The sequence below is a fragment of the Dermochelys coriacea genome, chromosome 6 (assembly GCF_009764565.3).
Source record: "Dermochelys coriacea isolate rDerCor1 chromosome 6, rDerCor1.pri.v4, whole genome shotgun sequence".
Taxonomy (NCBI): Eukaryota; Metazoa; Chordata; order Testudines; family Dermochelyidae; genus Dermochelys; species Dermochelys coriacea.
The window spans coordinates 108,356,468-108,380,168 of record NC_050073.1 but is presented as its reverse complement, the minus strand read 5'-3'; the positions used below and the strand labels follow the sequence as shown (position 1 = coordinate 108,380,168).

Genomic DNA, 23,701 nt, shown 5'->3' with positions numbered 1-23,701 from the left:
GTAAGCTCTCTAGAGTAGACATAGTCTCAGTGTATAGTTTGCCATTAGTAAGGTACAGTACTGGAGAAGTTCTCTTCCACACACTCTCCATTATACAGCCATATACACCACTACTGTCCAAGATGGAGCATCAAAAGCAAGTCTTTGACAAGTAGAATATGTGGTACAACTCAAATAAGAGTGTGCATGCTAACTAGCATTGCTTCTGTTTTTTCAAGTCAGTATGCAGCGTATAAAAGCTCTCCAATATCAAGCGTCTGGTTATTTCAGTGTGTTTCTGGCTGGCTTCTAATTTGTTTTCCCTTTGGGTAGCTGTTTTTCTGTTCTTTATGGCTGCCCTTTTAAACATTCTTTCATTGGCTGAAGGCATGGTATACAAACATTGCTTGTTCTTTGCAAACAATGTAGGTTTACTACACGTCTTCATATAAAAGACTTCATGCTCCTCCTGTACCATCCCCCATCCACTTGATCATGAACTGTTGACCACACATGGCATACTGTGTGTCAAGTAAATGAGTGGTAATGTGCTTTTACAACTCAGTTCTTAGAAGGGAAAAATAACTTACCAATATGTTCAGTGAGTTGTTCACGGACTCTTGTTCACGAATTACTTACTCTTCAGTAATCATGATTTTTATTAAGCAATATTTTGCATCATTTATCAGCTGTTTGAAAAAATATATTGAAACTGTTAAATTCCTTTTGTTTTTGTTAAACAAAATTATTATTATTCTAGGTTGCGGTTGTTAAAATGAAGAGCACGGAACGCATTTATGCAATGAAAATTCTAAATAAATGGGAAATGCTTAAAAGGGCAGAGGTAAGGACTATGTTTTCTAATACAGAGAATTTTAAAGAACGCATTTATGCAATGAAAATTCTAAATAAATGGGAAATCCTTAAAAGGGCAGAGGTAAGGACTATGTTTTCTAATACAGAGAATTTTAAAAAATGGCATTAGGAAAAATTACATTGAAGCTCTTCCAGATTAGAAAGAATTATTTTGAGTATAGGAGGTGCTGCTGCTGCTTTTTTTTTTTTTTTTAAGAAAGTGAGTTGCTTTAATGCAATCAAGTCTGACAATCCCTTCCAGGCATCTGTTGTTCTCGGCATTACTGTGTATTCGTATACCAGACAGTCTGCCCTAGTTTTTACCCTGAATTATATTGGCCAGATTTTTGTTTACAGTAAAAGCAAGTTAAAAACTACATGGAAGCCTCAGATTTCTGTTGCTATGACTATGTGAAAACAAATGATCGAAAACTAACTTGTTCTTGTATTTGAAAAACAAGCCTTCAGGAAGTATATCCCACAATTTGTATTGGGATTTGCATTACTAAAGGCAATTAACTAATATTCTGGAAATACAGAAATAGCTGTGTAAACAAAGCATTTGAAAGATGTTAGTAGTTTTCTTTAGAAGTTATTCATTTGTTTCCAAAAAGTACATACATGTGCTAATCTAAAGGAACTTCACAAATTAATAAATTGTGGTTAGAGGTCCTACTGAGAGGAATTATCCAAAATAACATATGCTCTGGTCTACTTAGAGTAATTGCTATTATATTGGCAAAATGCAAGTCACAGTATCTTATAATGTTACATAAATCTGTGTAAAGTAAAATGCAGCTCACGAACAATGCAGGGCACTGTTGAGGAAAGAGGTCTAACTATGTAAATACTTACACAGCATCAAGAGGGCTTGAAAGCTTTCCTGACTCCTCCTTGCTGAGGGCTAAGGACATGTCTACGCTACAGCTGCTGCAGTGCTATAGTATAGATGATTCCTACGTTGATGGAAGGGGTTTTTCTATAGATGTAGTTAATCCACCTCTTTGAGAGGCAGTAGCTACATCAGTGGTAGAATCTTTATAGACTTTGCTGCATCTACAGTGGGGGTTAGGTTGATCTAACTACGTCTCTCAGGGAATGGCATTTTTCACAGTCCTGAGCAATGTAGCTAGGTTGATCTAATTTAAGCATAGACCAGGCCTGAGCCTACTAGCCCAGGAGAAAATACATGGACCACCAGATGCTAATATTCCATCCATCCCCAGTGAACAAGTTCCCCACCCCTCTTAGGCACCTCTTCACTGCTGCATGTGGTAATGGTTGCCTGATAAACTCACCTCCTTCCGGCAGTCCATGCAGGCTCCTCTTCACAGAATCCCTTGAGGGGGAGGTGGCTGTTGCTATTCTCCTGACTTTTCTCATAACTTTTCAGCACCACCAGTTTCACAGTGAAATTGTACTGATCTAACTACATTAGTTTAGAAGTACTAATTCCTTAAGTAGTAAGGAATGAATTTAAACTAGGCCTTTCAAGCGATTACAAAAATTAATTGTGCAATTAATCGCGCTGTTAAACAATAGTAGAATATCATTTATTTAAATATTTTTGGATGTTTTCTACATTTTTAAATATATTGATTTCAGTTACAACACAATACAAAGTGTATAGTGCTCACTTTATATTTCTTGTGATTACAAATATTTGCACTATAAAAAACAGAAGAAATATTATTTTTCAATTCACCTAATACAAGTACTGTAGTGCAATCTCTTTTTCATGAAAGTTGAACTTAATGTAGAATTACGTACAAAAAAAACCCCTGCATTCAAAAATAAAACAATGTAAAACTTTAGAGTCTACAAGTCCAATCAGTCCTACTTCTTGTTCAGCCAATCGCTCAGACAAACAGGTTAGTTTACATTTGCAGAAGATAATTCTGCATGCTTCTTGTTTACAGTGTCACCTGAAAGTGAGAACAGGCATTCGCATGGCACTGTTGCAGCTGGTGTTGCAAGATATTTACAACCCAGATGTGCTAAAGATTCATATGTCCCTTGATGCTTTAACCACTATTCCAGAGGACATGCGTCCATGCTGATGACGGGTTCTGCTCGATAATGATCCAAAGTAGTGCAGAACGACGCATGTTCATTTTCGTCATCTGAGTCAGATGCCACCAGCAGAAGGTTGATTTTCTTTTTTGGTGGTTTGGGTTCTGTAGTTTCCGCATCAGTGTTGCTCTTTTAAGGCTTCTGAAAGCATGCTTCACATCTCATCGCTCTCAGATTTTGGAAGGCGCTTCAGATTCTTAAATCTTGGGTCGAGTGCTGTAGCTATCTTTAGAAATTTCATATTGATATCTTTGCGTTTTGTCAAATTTGCAGTGAAAGTGTTCTTAAAACGAACATGTGCTGGATCACCATCTAAGACTGCTATAACATGAAATATATGCAGAATGTGAGTAAAACAGAGCAGGAGACATACAGTTCTTCCCTCAAGGAGTTCAGTCACAAATTTAATTAATGCATTATTTTTAATGAATGTCATCAGCATGGAAGCAGGTCCTCTGGAATGATGGCCGAAGCATGAAGAGACATATGAATCTTTAGTGCATCTGGCATGTAAATATCTTGCAACACCAGCTGCAACAGTGCCATGCAAATGCCTGTTCTCACTTTCAAGTGACACTGTAAACAAGAAGCATGCAGCATTACCTTCTGCAAATGTAAACTAACTTGTTTGTCTTAGCAATTGGCTGAACAAGAAGTAGGACTGAGTGGACTTGTAGGTTCTAAAGTTTTACATTGTTTTGTTTTGAGTGCAGTTATGTAACCAAAAAAACTACATTTGTAAGTTGCACTTTCATGATCAAGAGATTGCACTACAGTACTTGTATGAGGTGAATTGAAAAATACTATTTCTTTCGTTTATCATTTTTACAGTGCAAATATTTGTAATAAAAATAATATGAAGTGAGCACTATATACTTTGTATTCTATGTTGTAATTGAAATTGATTACATTTGGAAAATGTAGAAAACACATCAAAAATATTTAATACATTTCAATTGGTATTCTATTGTTTAACAGTGCGATTAATTTTTTTGAGATAATCGCGTGAGTTAACTGCAAATAATCGACACCCCTAATTTAAACTAAATCACTGTGAGGCATTTTTAATGCAAAATTAGTGTCCACGTACAGGGTTGCACCAATTTAATCAGTTTCTACACCAGTTGAATTAAATTGTTGTAATTTTCTCATGTAGACATGTCCTAAGTGGGAGAAGAAGAGAAAAATATGGGAAGCAATATAGGACCTGAACACACTACCTGGCTGACTTACCTCCGCCCCAGTCAGGAGCATCTGGTAGAGTGGCCTCTGGGGCAGGCAAGAGGTGAAGATGTGGAATCTGCATAGGAACCAGAGTCTGAGCAGTAATTCTGCCATCTCCTCCTATGTGTCCCTATTCCTTTCCAGGGAAAGCTGTAGCCATTCCAGCTAGGTTCTGTGCTCACTGATTTCTCCTTGGGAAATGGAGCAGTGCGTTCAGCCAGGTCACTCAGCACCTTTTTTCTTTTTGCCTGCCTCTGATTACCACCTGCTGCACAAGGCAAGCAGATAAGTCGATTTCTCAAAACCTGCATATCAAGTTCATAAAGCATGTGGGAAGCTTTCATTTTTATTTGTTGTAAACCCCTTCAACTTTAAAATGAAACCTTTAAGTACACAATAGATAGCCTCTTAACTGATTTCAGAGTAGCAGCCGTGTTAGTCTGTATTCGCAAAAAGAAAAGGAGTACTTGTGGCACCTTAGAGACTAACAAATTTATTAGAGCATAAGCTTTCTTAACCTCTTAACTGACCCACCTTACTGCAAAACAGACATTAGGTAATTTTTCATTCAGTTATCAGAGGTTCAATGAATGCATTGTGCTGGTTGTATGTTGATTTATTTTATGAATTGTAGAAACGTATAATTCATTAAACATAGCAAAGTGCATCTGGTTTTTATATCAACTGTAAAAGGAGCAAGATGGTCTGAAGTGAACAAAGGGCAACATGGGGAAAATTGTTAGCAAACACTTGTAGATAGGCTGGTAGGCAAGACTAGATATGCTGTTACATAGACAAGGTATGCCTTTTTTTATCCATTGTTTAGTCGTCAAATTGCATTGCCTTAAATCTGTTCCCAGCAATTGTTTCATTTAAGTGGGTCTGACTGTTACTTGGGTGGACTCAGTTGTGCATTTCAAATATATTGTTTTAAGAAAGTTAAAATATGGAAATATCTAATTCTGGAAACTGGGAAAATAGCAATATACTCAGACTCATAAATTTTCAGACCAGATGGGATCCCCAATTATCATCTAGTCTGACTTCCTGCATTACATGGACCAGAGAATTTCACCAAATAAGTGTTTATACGTGAAAATATTAGCATAAATGACTTAATTCACAGCACAATATAGACATATAATGATTCACCTTGCACGTGAGTGGTTCTGTTTATATGCCCACTGTGTAACTTGATTGTTTCAACTTGACCGTAGTATACTCCACTTCTGCTGGAAAGTTTCTCCACTCAAAAAAACAGTTAAGACTTTTTTCTTGGAAAACTCATATTCAAACATTGTAATAGCGAGGCCCCTAGGATGAGGGTGGTGAAGTGTGGGATTCCTAGGTGCTCCCTCAGTGCACGTTGTTGGACAATTCATAGATCAGAACCAGTAGAAACACTCTTATCCAGAGTGCAAGTGCTTGATGATGGGGAATGGAAATAAAAAGAATCTATGGATAGTGGCAGCCTCAATTTATCGTGGTAAAACAACCCCAGGGACTCAGTCTTGACCAGTGTTTTGGGCCAAGAAAGCCATTAATAAACTAAAGGCGAGTCTTCTTCCTAAAAATGTAATGAGATTTGTTGTATGTAAATGTATATAGAGCTGAGCTGGGATAATCTTTCGTGCAAATTATTTTATAAATGTCACTCTGAAATACTGGGAAACTCCTGAAAAGTGCAGTATTTTATGTAGAATTAGTGTGGGAAACTATGTAGATTTCCTGTCTGGTTTATATTATCTGAGGCCCTCGCTAGAGGTACTGTTAGAAACTGACCCATTCAACTGTGGCTGCATAGATATATTTTCACACAGGTTTTATCCTCGTATGCAGTTGTCCTTTTGCTACAGATTGTGGTGGAGTAAAAACATGAGGGAAGAAAGGACTTGAGTGGCTCAAGCTAAATTGTTTTTAAAAAGGTAGCACTCTGGATTAGGAGGAGTGGATGCCTAACCACAGAAGCCTGCTGCAGAGCTTCCCTGGCTTATCACTCGTGCAGACTAAATTCCAATGAATCTCTGTGTAGAAATTTTAAATAATCCCATAAAACATGCATATGTATGACTCCTGCAAAAACTACTTTTGGACTGTGACAATGCCTTTTTTCCTTGTTTATTTAGACAGCTTGCTTTCGGGAAGAGAGAAATGTTTTGGTGAATGGAGATTGTCAGTGGATTACTACATTGCACTATGCCTTTCAGGATGAGAACTATTTGGTATGTTTGCTTCACCATTAAATACAAAAGTTTTGTTACTTATGTTAAAAACAAACTTATTTCTGATAAGTCTGAGGGTTTTAGAGCAATAAATCAGTTCTTTGTTTCTTGCTGCAGCACTTCACATCTTTGTTCTTCCCTTACATAAAAACACTTCAGAAGACTTAATGTAAACTGTAGGACACTGAAAACAAAATTAATGTAATTTTAGAGTATACTTAATTGTCCCATGTAAATCATCTAAAATATGCTGATTTACTATGAAATACAGTACATTAGAAAAAATTTAATTTTGTGAATAACTTTTTAATAAAATGATGTATGGATTCTGTAGATATTCTTTACCTTGACAGTGACTCAGTGCGAGTTGCTATGAAGTTTAATTTTACTTTATTCTACAGTTTAAAATGTGCAAAAATTTGTTTTTTGTGCTGAGACTTTCTTCATAGCATTTTATAAATGACACTGGTCAGTTTTTAATCCACTAACATTGTCATATATCTGTTAATTTTATTTGAAATATTTTGCTTAGCTTTATATTGGAAAAACTCAATAAAAATGATGAAAAACATTACTCCCGTGCCATAAAAATATTAAGTAGCAGATATTATGCATCAGTATTTCAGTGGATTACATCTTCAGTTTTTTTGCATATTACCTGCAATGATTCACTGAAGGAAAAAAAAATGTATTCACGTTAGAAATTTTTAAACAAATTGAGGATTATACAGTAGACATTCACAGTTATCATTTTGTATTCTGTCATGGAGTGCTGGTTGGGCCGTGACCAATTACAATAGATTGAAACATGAAAACAGTAGATCTGGGTGGGGTGTTTCAGTGAATAGTAAATTCACCAAAAAACACACATTTTTTGGCAAACCAAAATTATTCATGACATTTTGTGAATTCACTGGATAATTTCAACCCCAAAAAACACTTTTTTGGGACTGAGATGTTTTTTACAAAATGGGAGATGGAGCAATTGGTAATGATGCAGCTTTCTCTGTAACTTTTAGCCCAGTGGTTAGGGTGCTTCTCTGAGAAGTGAGACTCCTGATTCAAACCTTCATCCTTTTGTAGATGAAGAACAGAATTCTACCTCTCTAAAGCCTTGTCTACACATAATGACATTGTGTGTGGGGTACACCTAGCTATATGCAGCAGGGAAAGGTTGAAGCCGCAGGGAAAGGCTCGCTGTTGGAGCCTTTCACTGCAGCAATGGAAGGCTCTGGCATGGGGAGGCAGTGGAGAAAAAGCTCCAGCAGCGGACCTTTCACTATGGTAAGGAAAGACTCTGGCAATGGGGAAGCAGCAGGACACTATACAACTAAAAACAGCAGCGTAGACATGGGAGGCATTGCTTGGGCATGTAGAGAGACATGTAGGGTCTATACCCTCGGGTTCAGGTGCATATGGCAGTCTACTCAGCTAAGCTGTGCCTCAGTCTACGCTGCTATTGATAGCCATGCTAGTGGGCGTGCAGTGTCTGTACTTTGTACTCTGCCATAAGTGTAGATGTACCATAAATTGAATGCCACTCTAGCACAGCTTCTCTGAGCTGAGGCTCAGTCTTGACCAGTCTGCACCCAGCCTTCAAACCCATGCATTTTTACAGAATTGTTCCTTTAACTACACCTGAAGCCTTTCCAAACTTCTACTGTGCTGCCTCAAAGGGTGCATCTACACTAGAAAAATTAGTACACATTACAGCAACAGCAAGCACTGGTGCAGTTGAACCAGTGAAGGTTGTGCTCAGACACGTTTTCCTACTGTCATACTCAGAGCAGGTTATTATGACATGGTGATAAGTGTGTTTGAGTGTTTGTCTAAGCTAATTGTTACATTATTGCTGGCACCATGCAGCTACTCCATTGTTGGCAGTTTTTCTAGTTTAGATAAGACCCATGAAACCTGCTCTGATGCTCTCTAATAATTTAACCTAGAGTTTTATACTTTGTTTTGCATTAAATACAGTACCTATTAGTATCTATTGGTTCTGTAATTGATATAAAGCAGACTTTGTCAGAGGGTCTCAAACTCCCAGCCTGCAGGCCATCTGCGACCCAAGAACCTCCCCAATGTGGCCTGTGGGGCTCCAGCAATTTTGGAGCCAGGTCTCTCTCTTAGCCCCGCTTGCTGCCCCCAGGCGCTCTGCTCCCACACGTCCCTCAGGTGATTTACAGTAGCCCAGGGCCCAGCCCACCACTGGCAGCGCAGCAGAGCTGAACGGCTTCTGCCTGCTTGCTCCATGTGTCTGCTGGCCCCTCCCTGCGACCCCGGGATGGGGCTGTGCCTCTGTGTGCTGCCGCTGCTCCGAGCGCCTGTGGCCAATGGGAAGCTGCGGGGGCGGTGCTTGGGGGCAGCACGTACGGAGGCCCCCCCTTGACGAGCCCCAGGTAAGTGCTGCACCCCCCCATCCTCTCCCAGAGCCTGCACCCCTCCTCCTCCTCCTGCCCCCAAACTCACTCCCAGAGTCTGCAACCCCTCCCCCTTCCCACACCCCCTTCCTGCCCCAAACTCCCTCCCAGAGCCTGCATTCCAGACCCCCTCCCTCACCCCAAACGCCCTCCCAGAGCCCCGCCTCTCACCCTTTCTGCACCCAATCTCCCTCCCAGAGCCTGCACCCAATCCCCTACCCCAGACCTCCTCCCACCCAAACTCCCAGAGCCTTAGGCAGTTGTGGGGGGGGGGGAGTTTTGGGGTGGGATCTGTGCGGCATGAGTGACATTATTGGCCCGCTGGGAGGATTTGAGGACTGGCACTGGCCCTATGGTAAATTGAGTTGAGACCCCTGCTTTATGTGATACTGGAGTAATTCCAATATTAGGAAAAGGAGAAGGAACATCTCTTTTGCTATAGGAAATTACAACCTAGTATTTCAGCTGATGAGAGGAGTAGAACTTTATAAGACTACTTTTAAATTGACTAAAGTGTTCCCAATGTTCATCTAAGGATTGATGAAATAAATATTGAACAGAGTGTTAATCTCTAGAGTATTTACTTACTAAAATAGTTTTTTTAATCAACAGTGACTCTTTGGGTCTTGAGATCCTGTTTATTGTTTACACTGATCTCATCTTCTAGTACATTTAGCTAGCATGCAGCAAGTTGTTTGCATATAGTTTTATGAAACTTGAAAAAAATGTGCTTGTCATGGAAATATTCATAAACCTTTAAAATAGCAGGAAGTTTTTCCTACTAGTTCCTCAATTTGCAAAAATCAAATTCCTCTAGCTTTTTCTCACACTAGCATGGACTGTATGAACAGGAATGCCCATGCCAGATGTGCACACATTCCATTGCTGCAATTTCTAAGTATTCTGGGACAGATACTCAGAATGTTGTTTCCCTACTACAAACTCTGAGATGGTCGTACCTGGAATGTTAGATTTATAATGGTTTTATGGTTGGTCTTATTGCTTTTCATAGAGACCATTTTAGGAATAAAGGACACTCGTAAGTACCCCTTTGTTTACTTTATGAAGTATATTTTGGGTAAGTGAAACATCACATAGTGATTTATGAAACACATACAATTTGAAAAAGAAAATTCAAACAGTTAATTCTCTCGAACAACACTCCATGTTCCAGATTCAAGCACATTTGAACTTATAAATAAAACTACCTTGCAGAAAGACAGTGGGAATCTGGACATTGAATACACAGAGTAGGATGTACATTCATATGTAAATTTATCTTTGTGTTGAACACACTGCTCCCAATGCACATTCAAAAATTGCCAAGTTACACACACAATCCATTGTCAGCATAAGCAAATATTTGCCCTAGGGTTAAGCTATACGTGAACAGTTGTGTGGAGGGCAATGTCAAGACAGATACCTTTTGGGATGTCAAGGTAGATGAGGTAATAACTTTTATTGGACCAACTTCTGTTGCTGAGAGATACAGGACCTGAAGAAGAGCTCTGTGTAAACTCAAAAGCTTGTCACTCACCAACGGGTTGGTCCAATAAAATATGACCCCACCCACCTAGTCCCTCTAATACCCTGGGAACAACAGAACTACAACACTGTATACACCTTTTGGGGTGTCCTTCTGTCTCCAACAAAAGTTTTGAGTAAATAAAAGGGCAATTGCCCTTTGTCTTCCCTTTTACTTTATGGTCTTGCTGACTTAATCAGTTTCCCTTGTAGGAAGGGAGGCTGTTTTTCCCTCCTTCAGGAACTGAATGGAATTCAGATTGCTCTACCATGAGCAACAGAATTAAGTATTTACTTTGGTAAAAGTCTGTTACTGAGGATAAGCAAGATCATTGCTAACACTTTATATCACTGGGTGGGAAGAAGTGTCAGACAGAATGGCTCTGAATTGGTAATGGGAAATATGCACATCAGTCCCTAGGTCATGGGTTAGATTCTAATTCAGGTGGAGAGGGTGTCAAAAAATAACTTAAAATATGTCTGTGGTTTACTGTGGATAAATAACGAAAGAATCATTGCAGGAGGGGACGTGGGAGAGAGAGCACTCATGAGAATGACTGTAGCTGGGTGTTTAGAGCACATTTGTGAATCTAGTTCACAGTGGCTAAATGCTGGACTGTGCTCTAGCAAGCCCCTTCTCTTGCTACCAACCGTGGTAATACAGTGGTAAGAAATTTTAAGAAAAATGTTAGCATACACAAGGCCAAGGGCTTTCAATCTATTTAATGAGCACTAAATTCATTGAAGTATTTGTTTAGAAAAGCATCTTTTACTCCACTAACTTACTTACTTCACACAAATTGAGCTTCCTTCATTATCAGTCAACGTAGTATTTGTGGAGAAAGTTGGTTTTCTGCAGCAAATGTTTAGTATAATAAAATGAATATTCCAGGCTCTCATTTTTGTTGTTGCTCACAGGCTTATCAACACCACAAAATATGCCTATAATCCAAACATACTTCTTGTCTAAACAAGAATTTAATTGCAAATGTTGTTTGTTCCTCATTCCAAAAGTTTCATATTCCACTAGAAGAATCCAGTGTTTCCTGTTCAGACTACACAGAGATTTAATGTTATGATGTGTGAAGGGATTTAAAATTAATTCTCCAGTACATAAATAGTTTTTAAACTAGTTTCCTCTCTTTCATGTCGTATGAATCCTCACACTTTGAAACTTAATATGCTAGATTTGGTCGTGGTGTTTGTTTTGTTAAGGTTTTTGTTTTGTTAAATTAGTGCAGAACCTCACAAAAACCAATTCCCTAAAGAAAATGGGCTTTGTTTCTGTCACTTCTCTGTATAACTAAGCTAGATGGTCATAAATCATTGTCTTGGTTGCCCTCTGCTGTATATTCTCTGTTCATTTTTATGATAATGACCATATCTGAGACAGTTTAGAATGTGTTGAGCTAATGTTTTTACTATGATTATATTAAAGAAAATCAGAAATACTTGCAGCAAAATAGACAATTCATAGTAACTTGTTCATAAAAAGTGCCCATTTTGACCCCTCTTCACAGACACACCTTTTCCACAACCTCTTTTTACATCCTTCTTGTTCCACAATGAGCTACTTGTATTTAATTACTGTATTTATCCATTCTGACTCAAGCGTGCATTAATCATATTTCTCTTGTTTTTTAGTATTTAGTGATGGACTACTATGTGGGTGGTGATTTGCTGACACTTCTCAGTAAGTTTGAAGACAAGCTTCCAGAAGATATGGCCAAATTCTACATTGGTGAAATGGTGCTTGCTATACATTCCATTCATCAGCTGCATTATGTGCACAGGTAAAATATCCACTTCATTATGCATATGCCCAATTTTGAAAGTGTCAGTGCAGAATTAACTGCACATACAGTGGTCATATCGGGCAAATGTATAGGGCTGTTTGCTAATTATTTCTATTTAAACTTTTAACTCAATACATCAAGTTTATAAATAACCAATTTTAGAGGTGATGAAATGTAATTGATTAAAAATATTTGGCTTAGTAGTTAAAGAATTTAAAATAATAAGGGGTTTAATGAGCAGTTAGCCATGCCTGTAGTTTACTTTGGGCAATTCACTTGATGACTTAATGCCTCAGTTCAACCCAGCTAGAAAATTCAGGCAAAATCAGATGCATCTTAGTTGAGCTTCTCTGAATGAATAAATTCAGCAGATGTATCATGCAGGAAAATATTTAGAATGGACCCTTTATAGTAACTGTTGGCTACCTATCTGTATTAACTGTTTGTAAAATGTTATGATGTTGGGGGGGGGGGGGTGTGTGTGTCTCTTACGTATAGGTGTGTATTCCAAGTCAACCTATTCTAACATTTAGCAATGCTGAAAATGTAAAAAGCTTGAGTTATCAGTTTAGTTCACACTCTGAAATGGTTAAGAAAATAACCTTCCTTCCTCTGACTGAGAGGAAATTAGTCAGGAAAGCAAAGAACACTTTGTACACTTCCTTATTGTTAGGTTACTCTGAGAAATGCAGGTTACAGAAAAGCCTTTGGTAAACAGGCTGTTAGGAAGAAGCACATGATAAATGTTTTGTTCTGAGTAGTCAGAATCTTGTTCAAAGGAGAATTGCTGCTCTTGACACTTGCTTTCAGACTTAACATTTAGTATGTTAGTCATGAAAAAGCAGTGACATTAGTACAGAAAACCTTTGCCATTGTTTTTAAGTTCTGACCTTGTACTTTGTTTCTGATAAATGTGAAGTTGTAAAGTATGGAGTGTTGTAAGGCAATGATACCATTCAGTTAGCTGTATGTGCAGGTACACATAAGGGATCTAGAGAGTTCTAACAGAAAATACTGCACTTTTGAACTATCAACAGTGTATATTTAAGCGATAATATTGTAGGCATAACCATCAGGCCTTTAGCCACAGTCAGTCATTTAATTCCCTTGAAATGATATACACCAAAGTTGTCACCATTGAAAGCTGAAAATAAAACCATGCATGTGAAAAATAATCTTCCGTGATGCTGTTTGAATTGATATGTACATTGTACAAGAATCAATATAAAACTGTACCCAGATTAGAACTTGGTCAGGATAGTTGGAAAATACAAAAGCGTCTACTTCCCTAGTAAAATACTATGCTGAGACATTGGTGCTCTTCAAGACAGTATATGAATCACCTCTTCATACTGACTTTCTGCATCACTTGGTTTTATCATAATTCTCTTACTCAAATACTGACCATTGCAGGTTTGACAGAATCAAAGACCTGGGTAGTACAGCTGCAGGCATAGTATTAAGTTTCTTGGAACTTACTACATACCCTGCACTTAACTGATAGCCAAACATAAACTGACCACCATCAATGTAGTAAATAATTTTTCTTTCAATAGGTGACTAACTTCTACATTAATTTATATTGGCGTTTTCTCAGCGGAGCCAATGCTTCAGTGAGAACATTGGTTGCATGTTTGTACTGTACTGACATCACTTTATTTCTTTTAATACAACAGGGACATAAAGCCTGATAACGTTCTTTTGGACATGAATGGCCATATACGCCTGGCAGACTTTGGATCGTGCTTGAAGATGAGTGAAGATGGCACTGTATGTATAAAGTAAAATTTTAGTCAGGGTCTTTGTAGTAGGTGCCTGCTCTTTAAGAGCCTGCAGCCTAAGACCACATCTGCATTGCAGCTGGGGATGTGAATGGCAACTTGTGTAGAAGGTACTGTGCTAGCTGTACTCTCTAGCTAGCTTGCTAAAAATAGATATGAGGATGCTGTGCGGCAGGCTTCAGTACCAGCTACACAAGTCCATCTAACACTCCTGCACTGCTTTCCCCAGGTACATACTCACTTGTGCAGCTGGTGCAGAAGTCGTAGTGTCCTCTCTTCTATTCTTAGTGAACTAATTAGACTAGCACAGGTACTTCTACATGAGCTGCCATCCACACCCCTGGCTGCAGTGTAGATATACCTTAGGAAGGGGGAAAGAGGTAAAATCAAAATATGTACATTTTTACATACATTTTGTGTATATATAGTATTTTATAGAGACTACATGAAAGTATATATATATATGAGTTATACCCATCTGCTCATGAACCATTCCATTGCTAGCTATTGAATTTCTTGTTGGTGTTATGGAATATTTAAACATTAAAAGTGTTGCTAATGATTATTTATTGATTATATGAATTAGAGCCACAGGCTAAAGCCTTCAGGTAACCTTGAAATCCTGGGAAAAATTAATCAGAAATCAAGGCAATCAAACTGGGGGGGAAGAGGGAATTCATCAGGACCCTAGAGCTCTTAGATTTAAAAGATTCAAAGACCCCTCATTGTGAGCCAGTTTGTCTTGTGTGTAAAGGTTGAAACAAACTTGTAACAGCAGGTGAATTGAGGCAACCTATATTAATCGGGCTATGTCCCACTCAAGAGTTGAGTTGTACAGTTGCTCACAATGTCTACAGCTCAGAACAAATAACATCTCTTGGCCCCATTCAGAAATCTTTATAGACTTGGCATAAAATCCTCAGGCATTAAATCAGACTTCAGATGTCTCCCAGCTCTCCTCCAGTCTGCACCCAAGCTGTTTCAGCTCCTGGGAATCACTGTGAAAGTGCCTCTGGACAAAAGGAAGAACCAGGATATGCTAGCTGGCCATCTGGTACACTGCAAATTTGATACAAATATCACAGCTAATGCCCCATCTCTGATTTGTGCAATGCTGGTGGTGTGATGAGTACCCAGTGGAACCAGTCATGGCAAAATAATGCTTGTAGCATCATCCACTGTCAGTGAAACATTCCAGAACCTGTTGGCATTCCACAACCCTAAAGCATCTGTCTTGGCATTATCCAAAATAATATGCAGAAGGGATTTGAATGAGCTATGCCAACTTGGCTGCAAGATATCTCAATGGAATTTGCCAAAGGAGCATAAAACTAAACACCTGCCACCATCCCCAAGACTTGCTTTTTATGTTGATATATTGACGCTTAGTAGCTCATCTCCTTATCCCATCCAATTCACCTATCCTGTAATCCACCACATTAAGCCATCCACCCCAACACGTGACGCACAAAAAAACAAGCTCTAGACTCAAAGTGGACACTCCTTCCAGTACCTACAAATCAAATCACAAAAACAAGCATGGGAAATGGAGTGGGAGCTTGGTAGCCCCCTGCTCTCCCCGCTTCCTACCCCAATCTTTGACAGTCATTTCCATCCTTAAATATGCACACAAGCTGAAGGAAAACATTTTCTCCATGTCTTAATGGTGTTTACATCAGTCTTCTCTTGTCCTTCCCTTTTTCACCCCCATCAGGTTTGGTGGTTCTGAGTTTCCTATTGCACAGAGTATACATTTCACTGTTAGAGCACTGGGAAATCAAAATTTGCCTTTGATAACTTCTATGTTTTGCCAAAAATGTATTAAATGAAGTTGCATTGGAGTCCACTTGAATGTAGCCTCTTTTTATTTCGAATTTTCTGTACATATTCATTAGTTCTTTTTAGTGTTGTTTGATAATTCTTTTCCTTTTTATAAAAACAAGCATTTCCTAACGTCGTCTTCTGCTAAAAATACTAGATATGATTAAGAATGCTGTCTTGAGGAAACCTGGAAGCCTTCCAGAATGACACTTGTTTATTTTTAAGGTACAATCTTCTGTGGCAGTGGGTACGCCTGACTACATCTCCCCTGAGATACTGCAAGCAATGGAAGATGGGATGGGAAAATATGGACCTGAATGTGACTGGTGGTCTCTGGGTGTCTGTATGTACGAAATGCTGTATGGTGAAACACCCTTTTATGCAGAATCATTAGTGGAAACCTATGGGAAGATTATGAATCATGAAGTAAGGAGTATAATCACACCATACATAATTATTAAAATATTTATGCAGAAGTAGACAACCTTTAAAGAAAACATGATTTTTTTGTGACAATAATTCTGTAGTTATAATTCCTTGATACGTTTCTATTTACATTAATGTAGTTTTGTAGGCTTATCCGCTTGTGTTAAAGAATCTGTTAGCTTTTCTGAGTTTGCAATAATGGAAAAACCATCACTACTGTTGTAATTTGAAGATGGCCTCCAAATTATGATTTTTATTTTTAAATACTTATTAATCTTTGCAAAATAAAAAAAGAGAACTAAACCAGCCACCCTGTTTATGGGGCCCACTATAAAATGTTTACTGTGGAGCCTGCAGTAGCAGTTAAGTAATGCATTGTTTACACAGGTGGCACATTTTCTGTTACACTGATAATTAGTACAAATAAGAAAATGTAAGCAATAAGAGTGATTTTTGCACACTGTTAGCTGCAAAACTGGTAGGGAAATTATTGTAAGCTTTTGAGTGCATTTTAAACAGTGAAGAGCAAAACAGTAAACAGCTCATGGTGTCCTTTTGAGAAAAGTTATGCTGAGGGTGATGCATTTTGGGTGCCTCCATAATAGGAAATTCATTGCTATTTTTTTCAGCATTCATAGATAGATAGATTCATAGATACTAAGGTCAGAAGGGACCATTCTGATCATCTAGTCCGACCTCCTGCACAGCGCAGGCCACAGAATGTCACCCACCCACTCCTATGAAAAACCTCACCCATGTCTGAGCTATTGAAGTCCTTAAATCATGGTTCAAAACTTCAAGGAGCAGAGAAGCCTCCCTCCAGTCAACCATGCCCCATGCTACAGAGGAAGGCAAAAAAACCTCCAGGGCCTCTCCAATCTGCCCTGGAGGAAAATTCCTTCCCGACCCCAAATATGGCGATCTGCTAAACCCTGAGCACATGGGCAAGATTCACCAGCCAGATACCCAGGAAAGAATTTTCTATAGTAAATCAGATCCCATCCATCTAATATCCCATCTCAGGGGATTTGGCCTATTTACCCTGAATATTTAAAGATCAATTACTTACCAAAATCCCATTATCCCATCATACCATCTCCTCCATAAACTTATCGAGTAGAATCTTAAAACCAGATAGATCTTTTGCCCCCACTGCTTCCCTTGGAAGATTATTCCAAAACTTTACTCCTCTGATGATTAAAAACCTTCGTCTGATTTCAAGTCTAAACTTCCTGGTGGCCAGTTTATACCCATTTGTTCTTGTGTCCACATTGGTGCTGAGCTTAAATAATTCCTCTCCCTCTCCTATATTTATCCCTCTGATATATTTATAGAGAGCAATCATATCTCCCCTCAACCTTCTTTTAGTTAGGCTAAACAAGCCCAGCTCCTTAAGTCTCCTTTCCTAAGACAAGTTTTCCATTCCTCGGATCATCCTAGTAGCCCTTCTCTGTACCTGCTCCAGTTTGAATTCATCCTTTTTAAACATGGGAGACCAGAACTGCGCACAGTATTCTAGGTGAGGTCTCACCAGTGCCTTGTGTAACGGTACTAAAACCTCCTTATCCCTACTGGAAATGCCTCTCCTGATGCATCCCAAAACCGCATTAGCTTTTTTCACAGCCATATCACATTGGCAGCTCATAGTCATCCTATGATCAACTAATACTCCAAGGTCCTTCTCCTCTTCCGTTACTTCTAATTGATGGGTCCCCAACTTATAACTAAAATTCTTGTTATTAATCCCTAAATGCATAACCTTACACTTCTCACTATTAAATTTCATCTTATTACTATTACTCCAGTTTACAAGGTCATCCAGATCCTCCTGTATAATATCCCGATCCTTCTCCGAATTGGCAATACCTCCCAGCTTTGTATCATCTGCAAACTTTATTAGCACACTCCCACTTTTTGTGCCAAGGTCAGTAACAAAAAGATTAAATAAAATTGGTCCCAAAACCGATCCCTGAGGAACTCCACTGGTAACCTCCCTCCAACCTGACAGTTCGCCTTTCAGTAGGACCCGCTGCAGTCTCCTCTTTAACCAATTCCTTATCCACCTTTTGATGTTCATATTGATCCCCATCTTCTCCAAATTAACTAATAATTCCCCATGTGGCACGGTATCAAATGCCTTACTGAAATCTAGGTAAATTAGATCCACTGCATTTCCTTTATCAAAAAAATCTGTTACTTTTTCAAAAAAGGAGATTAGGTTGGTTTGGCACGATCTACCTTTTGTAAAACCATGTTGTATTTTGTCCCATTTACCATTGACTTCAATGTCCTTAACTAATTTCTCCTTCAAAATTTTTTCCAGGACCTTGCATACTACAGATGTCAAACTAACTGGCCTGTAGTTACCCGGATCACTTTTTTTTCCTTTCTTAAAAATAGGAACTATATTAGTAATTCTCCAATCATTCGGTACTATTCCTGAGTTTACAGATTCATTAAAAATTCTTGCTAATGGGCTTGCAATTTCAGGTGCCAATTCCTTTAATATTCTTGGATGAAGATTATCTGGGCCCCCCGATTTAGTCCCATTAAGCTGTTTCAGTTTCGCTTCTACCTCTGATATGGTAATATCTACCTCTATATCCTCCTTCCCATTTGTTATGCTACCATTATCCCCAAGATCCTCTTTAGCCTTATTAAAGACTGAGGCAAAGTATTTGTTTAGGTATTGAGCCATGCCTAGATAATCTTTAACCTCCGCTCCATCCTCAGTGTTAAGCGGCCCCACTTCTTCCTTCTTAGTTTTCTTCTTATTTATATGGCTATAGAACCTTTTACTATTGGTTTTAATTCCCTTTGCAAGGTCCAACTCTACTCGACTTTTAGCCTCTCTCACTTTATCCCTACATCTTCTGACCTCAATTAGGTAGCTTTCCTTGCTGATACCTCCCATCTTCCACTCCCTGTATGCTTTCTGCTTCTTCATAATCAACTCTCTAAGATGCTTGCTCATCCAGCTTGGTCTACAACTCCTTCCTATGAATTTTTTCCCCTTTCTTGGGATACAGGCTTCCGATAGCTTCTGCAGTTTTGATTTAAAGTAATCCCAGGCCTCCTCTACCTTTAGATCCATAAGTTCTTCAGTCCAATCCACTTCCCTAACTAATTTCCTTAATTTTTGAAAGTCAGCCCTTTTGAAGTCAAAAACCCTAGTTGCAGATTTATTTTTGTTAATCCTTCCATTTAGTTTGAACTAAATTAGCTCATGATCACTTGAGCCAAGATTGTCCCCTACAACCATTTCTTCTATGAGGTCCTCGCTACTCACCAAAATTAAATCTAAAATGGCATCCCCTCTAGTCGGTTCAGCAACTACTTGATGAAGGAATCTATCAGCTATCGCATCTAGGAAAATCTGAGCCCTATTATTATTACTAGCACTGGTCCTCCAGTCTATATCTGGGAAGTTAAAGTCTCCCATGATCACGCAGTTTCCATTAGTATTTACTTTATTAAAGACATTAAAAAGGGCTCTATCCATATCCAAATTAGATCCCGGAGGTCTATAGCACACCCCAAGCACTATCGTAGGAGAGGCTTTACTAGTTTTCTTCCCCAATGTAATTTTTGCCCAGGCGGACTCTGTCTTATCCTTTGCATCGCTTCTTATTTCTTTACATTCTAACTCATCATTGATATACAATGCTACTCCACCCCCTTTACCTTTGTTTCTGTCTTTCCTAAACAGCACATACCCTTCAATACCTGTAGTCCAGTCATGACTACTATTCCACCATGTTTGTTATCCCTATAATATCTGGTTTCACTTCCTGCACCAGTAGCTCTAGTTCCTCCATTTTGTTACCTAGACTCCTCGCATTGGTGTACAAACATCTTAATTTTTGCTGTTTGGACTCGCTCACATTTTGTACCCTATTAGGCACAGTCATTCTACAGCCAGTATAACCTATTAGACTAGTATCCACACCGCCCTCGCTCCTTATATACATTCTCCTACCCACGGCTGTATCCTTTCTTACTTCGTCTTCTTCCCTCTCAATGCTAAAATCTGGCGTGGAGATTTTCTGGACATCTCCCATCCATCTCCTCCCAATTCATAGTTTAAAGCTCTCTCTTTATCAGTTGTGCCAGCCTCGATCCTGGAAGTCTATTTCCTTCCCTACTCAGATGAAGTCCATCCCGAGAGAACTGACCTCTGTCCGTGAATGCCTCCCAGTGGCCATACATCCCAAAGCCTTCCTTATAGCACCACTGCCTAAGCCATCTGTTGACAGTCATAATCTTGTCAGACCTTTGTTGCCCTTCTCTAGGAACAGGAAGGATCCCGCTAAAGATCACCTGAGCCTCAATTTCCTTAAGCGTCTTCCCCAGCCTAGCATAGTCTCCCTTGATACTTTCCAGCGAGAATCTGGCTGTATCTATCTGGCTGTAACTAAACCAGCCACCCTGTTTATGGGGCCCACTATAAAATGTTTACTGTGGAGCCTGCAGTAGCAGTTAAGTAATGCATTGTTTACACAGGTGGCACATTTTCTGTTACACTGATAATTAGTACAAATAAGAAAATGTGAGCAATAAGAGTGATTTTTGCACACTGTTAGCTGCAAAACTGGTAGGGAAATTATTGTAAGCTTTTGAGTGCATTTTAAACAGTGAACAGCTCATGGTTGGTGTCCTTTTGAGAAAAGTTATGCTGAGGGTGATGCATTTTGGGTGCCTCCATAATAGGAAATTCATTGCTATTTTTTTCAGCATTGGTACAGCTACAATTGTTACTAATGGGACTCCCTCAGAAGAGTTAAATGATACGACATGCCCTGCCTATACTAGAGCTCACAGTATTGGTAGTGCTGATGCAAAACAGCTAGCAGTTTTCCTATAGCTGATACATCCAATGTTATTTCATTTCTGTTTTTAAAATGTCTCTAAGTTGAGTATATGTATATTGAGGCATGTCCTATCTTAACTAGTCTTGGAAACTTGTCTGATTTGTTAGTTTTGTGATATTTTTGTGGGATTTATACCTCTGAGTGCTTTTGTAGTTTCTGTGGTCTTGCTGTCTTAATAATGCAGTCTGTCTTGGGTTTTGTTCATAGATGTGATTATACTGAAAATTTTCATTTAAAAATTAAACTTGAAATTCTATTAGGTTAAGTCTTGCTGTCTCAGAACACTTTGCAAATTTTTGTGGTTTGACAATCCCACTTAATTTTTTTTTTTAATTTCTTCCTTGTTACAGTAAAAGACCCACAGAAACTGAAGGGGAAACTAACAGACTGGGCAGGATAAACAGTGAAACCTTACTGTTCATAGACAGTGTCAAATATATAAAGTAAATAAACTAAAAATAGAAAAATATTTTCACCTCATCTTTTATTTACAGTAATTTCAAATGTGAATTTGTAAATAGTAGGTACATTTTAGGTGTGATTTTTAAGTTGACTTTAACTTCATATTTGACAAAGTTTAAAATATGCTGTCATAAATAATTTATAATGCAAATTATTACATAAAGAGTCAAATGCAATTAGTACAGATGCCAAAAATACTGAAATCATATTTTTTCTTACATGTTTACTGTTGATATAGCCTATTACATTATTTTTTATTAATAAATCTCAGATCTGAGAATAGGATTGATTATTATTTATTGCAAAACAAAAAAAAACTCACAATACAAATAAATAGCTTGCTTTAAATGGCTTAATGTTGTTGGTACTGAAGTATTGACCTTTAAAATTATTATACAGCCTTACTTTTCCTAGCCATTTCAATAGCAAAAGTTATTAAAGTGAAGCCAGTTTAAATACAAAGTTCCCAAAACACTCCACAATGACGAGCTAAAACAAAATTTAATATTTTAGGAATTAATTTATTAGCATATCAAATTTCAAGGCAAATATCACTTGCTTTCAGAAAGGCTATTGGTGCTTGTGAAGTCAGCTTCATTTTCTGTGTAAGATTTCTTAATCTTTAGAAGAACCACAGAATGTTAATACATGCCAAAACATTTTAGTCAGATTTTTGTCATTATATAGTCTAAAAATTTTTACTAGGGGGGTCGAGAAGAAAAACTTAAAATATCATAAAAATACATTTTTAAAAGAGTGGTGTCAGCTTAAGAACCACAGTTGTAAGACCCTGATCATGCATGTTTCTGGCAAGCAATGGAAACATCAAGGGTTAGAGTCTTAGTAGGCCAGTGAAGCTGTGACAGTGTTTACCAATGAAGATCTGCTCCTAGTGCCTCATACTCTATTAGTGTGCCATACAGAATTAAAATAAAATTTAAAAGTTAAAAGCTTCAGTTTTCACCATGCAGTTAATGTATTTACAATCAATGTATTAAAACCAGTTGATAATGTATTAAAGCAGAGGGGGAATGGATAAAATAGATTTGAAAAAGGTAGCAAATTGGATAAAGTTCCACTGTAAAATGAGTTACCCTTAGCAAAGGACATAAAAGGCTATAAGAAGAGATTCTTTAAATGTAGTAGGAGCAAGAGAAAGATGGAGGTAAGTGTAGGTCCTTTACTTAGCAGGGAAGGAATGCGAATAGTGGTTGACACCAAGAAGGGCTGAGGATTTGCTTCAGGCTTGACTAAAAAGGTTAAAAGTGGCCAGATGCTTATCACAATTAATATTAACAACAAGGAGAAAGGAACATAAACTGGAATAAGGAAAGAACAGATTAAAGACTATTTAGATAAATTAGATTTTTCAAGTCAGCAGGGCTTGATGAAATTCATCCTTGAGTACTTAAGGAAATAGCTGAAGCAATCATTAACAACTGTCATTGAGAATTCGTGGAGGATAGGTGAGGTTTCAGATGATTGGAGAAGGACAAATATAATACCAGTTTTTAAACACAGTAACAAAGAGGACCTGGGGAATCATAAACCAGTCAACCTAACTTTGATATCTGGAAGGTACAGGAAAAATTGTTAAAAACCCAATTTGTAATCACCTAGAGGACAATAACGTAATAAATAATAGCCAACATGAATTTGTTGAGAACAAATCATGCCATACCAATCTAATTTCCTTCTTTGACTGGGTTACTGGCCTCGTTGGTTGGGGGAAAGCTATAGATGTGATATATCTTCATATTAGTAAGGGATTCTTATAAGCAAACTAGGAAAATGTGGTATAGAGATTACTATAAGGTTGTGTGCACAACTGTTTGAAAGACTGTACTCAGGGTAGTTTACTATCAAATTGGGAGGACTTATGTAGGGGTCCTGCAGGAGTCTGTCTTGGGTCCAGTATTCAATATTTTCATTAATGACTTGGCTAATGAAGTGAAGAATATGCTTATAAAGTTTGTGGATGACACCAAACTGGGACAGGCTGCAAGCACTTTGGAGGGCAGGAGTGGAATTCAAAATGACCTGGACATGTTGGAGAATTGGTCTGAAATCAAAAAGATGAAATTCGATAAAGACACGTACTAAGTGCTACACTTAGGAAAGAAAAATCAAATACACATGTACAAAATGGGGAATAACTGGGTAGGTGATAGTACTGCTGAAAAGGATCTGGGGGGTTATAGCAGATCACATATGAAGTACAAGCCAACAGTGTAACGCAGTTGCAAA

General features: G+C 38.3%; 1 protein-coding gene across 9 annotated transcripts in view; it reads left to right on the top strand.

Moving 5' to 3' along the window:
- CDC42BPB (CDC42 binding protein kinase beta) overlaps positions 1 to 23,701 on the top strand; it is a 140,778-nt gene that overhangs the window by 60,554 nt on the left and 56,523 nt on the right. For 8 of the 9 annotated variants that reach the window (XR_006282312.1, XR_006282311.1, XM_038404546.2 and 5 more), the window contains exons 3-7: positions 740 to 823; positions 6,258 to 6,353; positions 11,942 to 12,090; positions 13,770 to 13,863; positions 15,921 to 16,121. Coding sequence is in view for 7 of the 9 variants with exons in the window: in XM_038404546.2 (XP_038260474.1) it covers positions 740 to 823; positions 6,258 to 6,353; positions 11,942 to 12,090; positions 13,770 to 13,863; positions 15,921 to 16,121 (624 nt within the window). In the remaining 2 variants the exon portion in view is untranslated. Of the gene's footprint in view, positions 1 to 739; positions 824 to 865; positions 917 to 6,257; positions 6,354 to 11,941; positions 12,091 to 13,769; positions 13,864 to 15,920; positions 16,122 to 23,701 lie in introns of those variants that run through there. The other variant, XM_043517421.1, reaches the window with a different exon arrangement.